Source organism: Macadamia integrifolia, chromosome 5 (genome assembly GCF_013358625.1).
Source record: "Macadamia integrifolia cultivar HAES 741 chromosome 5, SCU_Mint_v3, whole genome shotgun sequence".
Lineage (NCBI taxonomy): Eukaryota > Viridiplantae > Streptophyta > Magnoliopsida > Proteales > Proteaceae > Macadamia > Macadamia integrifolia.
The window spans coordinates 46,966,370-46,973,693 of NC_056561.1; the positions used below are offsets into that span (position 1 = coordinate 46,966,370).

General features: G+C 37.7%; 1 protein-coding gene across 1 annotated transcript; it reads left to right on the forward strand.

Moving 5' to 3' along the window:
• The first annotated feature begins 578 nt into the window (after positions 1-578).
• Positions 579-6,440, forward strand: LOC122078134 (triacylglycerol lipase 2-like). Its single transcript, XM_042643995.1, has 9 exons — positions 579-893; positions 1,106-1,219; positions 2,120-2,260; positions 2,361-2,471; positions 2,565-2,708; positions 3,742-3,815; positions 3,933-4,012; positions 4,494-4,589; positions 5,498-6,440. The coding sequence occupies exons 1-9, from the start codon at positions 579-581 to the stop codon at positions 6,139-6,141; spliced, it is 1,719 nt and encodes a 572-aa protein (XP_042499929.1). The 3' UTR covers positions 6,142-6,440.
• The last annotated feature ends 884 nt before the right edge of the window (positions 6,441-7,324 follow it).

Below are 7,324 nucleotides of genomic sequence, written 5' to 3' on the forward strand. Positions count from 1 at the left end.
ATCTGACAGGGGTCACTGACATGGTATGGATTAAAGGTAAAAATGTGAAAAACAAGTATGGTATTGATATCTTTGCCGGCAAAATCATTAGATATGTCATGGTATAGTTTTCGTATTGATTTGATACTAATACTTTTTCGTTAAAAATTGATGCCAAAGCGACTCATATCAAACCATGATCCCCACAAGTATGCTTTTGAATTTATGAGACTGAGCCGCAATGAGAAGAGCAGTAAATCCCGGATTTGGCTCTTCTATGGCGCAATGCGGTGTCCCGTGCACATCCAACGTGTAAAAATACCTTGGACTGTGTGTGATTGCCTTGAGTTCCGTGCCAAGACGTTTTTGGCCGTTGAATGTGCACCGAACATTGTGTTGCACCATAAAGAAGTTCGATCGATAAATCTCCACCAGAAACCGAAACCATTGCTTACGAAACTCAAACCATTTTATTTTTAAATTCCTGATCTCCCTTCCTTTGCCGCAAGCACCGGCCACCCATGGAAGCGAGAGAACACTGGGCTTCCCCTCCCTCCCTTTTAAAAGAACAAACCAAGATAGCCTCTCAAGTAAGAAAAATGGGATCTTTCATGTTGATCAGATGGGTTGCCTTGAGGGTTTGTTTCATAGTTCTTGTGGTAGAGCTTCACTTGGCTTTGGGATGGAGACATCATCATGATCCCTTATTTGATATACTAACCGGCGGTGGTGGTGATGAAGATGATGTGCATCATCCTTCAACTAATCCATTCAATATTGGCGGTGAAGTTGAAAATGATATTCTTAAACCCTTGACCAATTTACTCGCCGGCGGTGAAGCTGATAGGATTGCCTCGGAGGGCTTGTGCAAAGCTTCTATCATTCCACATGGTTATAAATGCCAAGAGTTCCATGTTCGTATAATTTTGGATCTAAAATGCATTCTGAAACAAGAAAATAGAGAAAAATTGGATTTCAATATATGTTCTAGACCCAGAATATATTCTAAGAATGCAAACAGAACAGAGTCCATGCATGAAGATAATAAATCCATTAACATCAATACATCAATAAGGATCTCCCTTAGCATTAGCTTATAATTTGATTTGATCTGATATGTGTCCAGGTGACAGGATTAAATGGATACATAATTGGGGTTCAAAGGATTCCAGAGGGTTGTTCAAGTAGGGGTGTTGCAAAACATAAGCCACCTGTTCTTGTACAGCATGGTGTACTGTTGGTATGTGAAATCTTCATCATTTTACCTTTCTTGCTCCTCCTTTCTTTTCATTTCTTTTCTTCTTTCTTGGATGAGTTGAAGGCTATGTTTGGTACATATGCATTCTCAAAATGGATTTTAGGTCTAGAACACATTCTAAAGCAACAAAATAGAGACGAATCACTCTTCATATATGGTTTCATCGCAACACGTGTCCTTTTTTTCCCACAAGTACCCGTCTAATTCACTTTTAATATCATCATGAAGAAGCATTTTTGAAAGCAAAAGAACATGTATTATCACGAAACCATGCGTAAAGCCTTCATGTAAGTCATGTATGGGATCCACAACCCTCTCCTATTGAGCCTTTTCCTTCAATTGGTGTGATACTGTTGGTGTATGATATCTTGTATTCCGTCGCAGTTTAATTCAAGGAGTACTGGTGCAGGTGCCTCGATTATCTCGAATTTTTTATTTGAGGGTAGTTTTGCACCTTTTAGATTAGGAGTTTTCGCTATATATTTGTAACGAGGTTTTCTTTCTCTGTAATGCAAGCAATTTGAGAGAGGTGTGAGGACGAGCACTATAATTCTCTTATCCATTAATAGTGAAGTACAATCTCATCTCACCGAGGACGTAGGCAATCTTGTCGAACGTCGTAAACCTGTGTGCATTGCTTATTCTTATTTTTCCATCATCTTCTGCATCGTTTTAGAGTTGCGTTTCTACAGTTACTAGTATCTTGGTCCTCATCATCTACCGATGAAGCTAATGAAAAAATTGCCATGTGGCAAAAAGAGCACCTAAGGGCCCCACCAACTACCTAAAGATTCTTCTCAAGTGGGGTGGGGTTGCTGAGCTCATCAAACTGCCATGTGGCAAAAAGAAAACCAAAAGTAACTTTATTTATTTTGGTAACAGGATGGGATGTCATGGACGGTGGGCTCTACTAAAGAATCCTTGGTGTTTGCATTAGCTGATAGTGGGTTTGACGTATGGGTCTCTAATACAAGAGGGACTAGATTTAGCAAGGGACATGTCTCTCTTGATGAAAGCCAACCGGTTTGTAACACTTCTCTCCCTTAATTTTTCTGCTGTTCTATACTTTAATTTCTGCAAAAATTCCTTTGTTGATCTTATACTTCATTAATGAAAATCACAGGAATACTGGGATTGGTCATGGGACGATGTCGCAGAGAATGATATTCCTGCTTTAGTTGACTTCGTATACCATCAAACAGGCCAGAAGCCCCATTATATTGGCCACTCCATGGTCATAATCCTTTCTTTTCTTCTTCTTCTGCTTCTTCTTCTTCTTCTTTTTCTTCTTCAAGCTCAGTAATGGGTTATTGGTCTTTAATTGTAGGGAACTGCAACTGTAATGGCGGCCTTATCAGAAGGGAAGTTGACGGGCAAGTTGAGATCAGCTTGCTTGCTTAGTCCCATTGCTTACTTGAACCATATGACCACTGCTATTGGCATATTCGCTGCCGATGCCTTCGTAGGAGAGGTATTAACACAACTTTTTTTTTGATTTTAGATAATCAAAGCTTTACTGATAAAAATGAATAGCATACGTGGATTTTGAATTACAAGATTCGAGAAGTCATAGAGTGGAAATTGGCTAATCAGTCCTAACATAGGCCAGGCCTCCAAACTCTTTTCCTTGGAATAAAAGGCAAAGGTACATGATTCTAAACTTGATGACAAATGTGTGATATCCCGCATTATAGGGATCATTGAAATTGGTAGGTTGGTGAGCTTGTCGATGAGACTAGGAATCAATACTTTGTTGTTAGATTCAACAACTAAATGGTCCCAACTATATTCAATAGCTTGAAGGATGCTTGTCTGAATCACCGTTGCCTATCAATATGGTTGAGAATATTTATTGCCAATTTAAAGACACCATGTAGTGATTTACCATTACAATCACGAATAATAATCCCAAGACCTCCTTTAGCGTTATCAAATACAAGGGATGCATCACAATTAAGCCTTACATAACCTCTCGCAAGAGATCCCCATGGACTCAGAGACTATGATTGCACTATTCTTGACGAAGACAATGATGCCAAAGATGAAGCATACTCATGTTTTAGCACATAAGACATGATGAGCGAACTTGACACCATGGTTTCAAAATTGGAGTTTGTTTGATTGAATTTGAGACTTAAATTTGATACATGGTCAATCCAGACTATTGTGGTTCAAAAACTCAGAATTACTATCAAAGTTGCTATAATCTTTTAGGAACTGGCGACGGAACCCTAGAGAAAACTGTATGGAGAGAATGGGTGGGAATTGAAATTGGCCACAAATGATTCAACCGGTCCAATTTCAATTTTTAAATCTATGATCCAGACCATTCCCTAACATCTAATGGTTGAAGCAGCCACCTATTTCTCCATGTGTGGCAAAATTAGGGGCATCATATAGAGAATCTCCCAGATATTCCCATTAAGTATGAGAGAGAGAGAGAGAGAGAGAGATGATTTATAAATTTTATTAGTAGGTAATTGATTCTATTTTAACTTGGGCAGTTACTCGAATTACTGGGTTTGAAGGGGTTCGACCTAGGCACATTTCTACCTATTGAAAAGTTTGTGCCTTATGGGTAAGTCTAAGACTCACCTACCTAAACTTTTACTAAATACTAAAAAGATGGTGAAGTTGTTATTATTATTATTATTATTATTGTTTTTTTCTCATTTTTATAACTGATGTGAAACAGGAAGTTTGCTGCTATGCTACTCAACGGAATGGCCATGCGTTTGGGGATTGATTTTAATGATTTAAAGGCGAAACTTTTCAGTAATAAATCTCATTATATATATTATTTGCTATGCATTCTCGAAATAGATTCTAATTTAACAATCCGGGCTTCAAATTTAGAATATAATAAGTGTTATTGCCTATTCAAAATTAATCCCCAAAATCCTAGAATTGGCTCATAGATATGAAAACCTAACGATCAAGTCCCCAAAACCCTTGAAACAGTCTTCATATTTGAAAACTTAATGATTCAATCCCAAAAAAGCCTAGTATCGGCCATTCTAGAATGGCGAAAAAGTTGGTATCAATCATGGATGATTTTAATGGGTTTTGATTTGCAACAAGAAAATAAACAAGAATCGGATTCAAAATACCTTATAAATCCATATTGTATTTCAAAAATTTTATAAAAAACAAAACCTAATTAGTTAGGAACGAAGATTGTAAACTATAGTACCCTAGCATTGCTGATGATGAAATATATAATTTTAAAGTTGTGATCTCATGTCTGATTTGCCAGCCCAAAATTGCTGTCTCAACTCTACTGCATTTGAGATTTTGCTAGATCATGAGTTGCAGCCAACCTCAATGAAAAATATGGTGCATTTTGCTCAGAGTAAGTCGTTTCCCCTATGATATCTTTAATGTCTTCACTGATGTTTCTTGATGAGCAAACATTTCTATACCAAAAATAGATTCTACAATAAAAATTTAATGTATCAAGATCTATCTATGTGCCATGGACAAATTCTAAGTAATAGAGAAATGAATAAATGCTGCTTAGAACCCCAAGGGGTATCCGAGTTGGCAAGGAACCTTCAACTTAGGAAGTGTGTGGTTTAGAGCTCGACTCCTCTTACCTCTTTGGGCCACTCAAACGTGGTGTTTAGTGATCTTCACTGCTTTCGGTAAAAGTTGAATGATTCACATTCAACTCAACCCGAGTATGACATGATCCATGTGGTTGTAGGGTCAGTACGGCCTGTTGGACTAGTCAGGCTGAAGGCTTGGATACCCATCATTAGGTGAAAAAAAAATATGTTGCCAAGAACTTTAAACGACTCCAAAAATCTATTTAACGTGAAAATTAGATGGGACCCAAATTTTGGATGAATAAGCTCATGTTTTAAAAAGGAATCAGAATAAGTTGAGTTTGATCTCATTTCCAGTCAATTTAGAGCAATCTATTCATGTTGGATTTGTAGGGTTCAAGTTGATTCCCCAACTGATTCAAGTTGAATCATAATCGAAATCAGCTGGATCTTGATTATGGATTTAAACCCTAGGAAGGTCTATGGAATTATGAGAAAATAGTACTAAGGAAAAAGAACGTTGCCTAGTTGTGTGGCCTCTGCACTCAAACACATAAGTGTGCAAAATTATTAGGGCTACCTTATTACTAAATTAGGGAGAAGGTTCCCTCTGACGCTGGAGTATTAATTCTGGCAATTGGAGAGTCCCCATTACGTATGGTGATTATTAATGATAATTAACAAGTTTGATATTATTATGTGGTTAATGCAGCATTCAGAAGTGGTATAGTGAGAAAATATGACTACGGGAATCCGGAAGCGAACATGGAGCATTATGGGAAACCAGAGGCGCCGCGATACCATCTGAAGAAAATACCAAGAAACCTACCGTTGTTCCTTAGCTTTGGAGGCAACGACGAGCTCGCCGACCTAGTAGACGTGAAGCGTTTACTGAGAGAACTCAAAAGCCATGACAGAGACAAGATTACAACTCAGTTCATAGAAGAATATGCACATCTGGATTTTGTTTTCGCTACTAATGTTAGGGAGAAGGTCTATAATACCTTGATCGACTTCCTCGGACGTCATAATAACGAAGTTCATCCACATGAACCAGTAGTTCATAATCACAATCACAATCACTACCACCTAGGTGGAGGAGGAGGAGGAGGAGGAGGAAGCCATAATGTTCATCTCCATTCCTCTGGCCACCACGGAGGAGGAGGAAGCCCTAGTGTTCATCTCCATTCCTCTGGCCACCACGGAGGAGGAGGTGGAGGTGGAGGAAGCCCTAGTGTTCATCTCCATTCCTCTGGCCACCACGGAGGAGGAGGTGGAGGTGGAGGTGGAGGTGGAGGAAGCCATAATGTTCATTTGCATTCCTCTGGCTCCCACCACCAAAAAATAGAGATGTAACTAAGATAAACTAGTTATAGCTATAGCTAGGCAGCTAAAAATTATTACTAGTTTCGATCCAAATTACCAGTTCACCACCTTAGTACTACTCCATGTATGTATACATAGAAGAGCATTAGCCAGCCATGGTGGGTCCGAGTTGTGATGAGCTTCATTTTGTATTTTATAATTTTTTTTTGGAATTTTTTCTTGTGAAGGGTTGAATCTCTTTTTGAGATACGTAGGAAGAGAATATATGGCCTGTGTTGTAATTATCGTTGATGATGTTATAATATAGTTAAGTCTTGCTTCTTCCTTCATTTTGAAATGTTAATATATTACAAGGTTTTCCCATCCTGACAAGAAAATTTCAAGATCGTATCAGTATTGTTGAAATTATCGATACCAATATAACATCGATATGAATCAGTCAACACGGTCAAAAAATGTTTTTTTTTGTCCAAAAATAATTTAGGTGTCCAACCGTCAATCGGTCAGTTTAATCCGATTTCAGTAAAGCTTTGCATGGAAAACACTCTCCATAATAATAAATAATATTTATCCCATGGATAAGTGATCATTGTTTGGTTATCGTAAAGCTCTTGCATTAGTGCAGGGCCTAATGAGAGTGCATACAAGCCATCAATATGGGTGAAATTTTTTTATTTCATGAAAGACAGATTAGTGTTTTTCACATACTCTTGTATCTGGATTTAAGAACCACACGACCAAGCTATGTTATTTTTTCCTTATCCAATTTTTTGATGAAACTGAGATGCAAAAAATCCAACCTCAGATATTTACTTAAAAAAAAAAAAAAAAATCCAACCTCAACTCCCTTGATTAGCTCATGATTCTAAGTTTAACAATGCTTGAGATGAGGCTAGAATATCTTAGCCTACACTTAACCTTGACGGGCTCAGCTCAGCTCAACTCAGCTTGACTCTAAAAGCGTGAGGTTAGTCTAAGCTAGGCTGAGTTGGGGTGGTCCTTATTGACCTAGTCTATGCCCTTGTCCTTTTCTACACCACAAAATCTAATTGTATAATATTATATTTGTCTGATTGTATTATATGTTAAAAATTTACATGCAACTAATTCCCTTTATTTAGTATAAAATTAGGTTAAATAAATCTTAACTTGATATATAATCATGGTTCTAAATATTGGTATTGTATAGGTTATATTGTATTGATATCGGCTG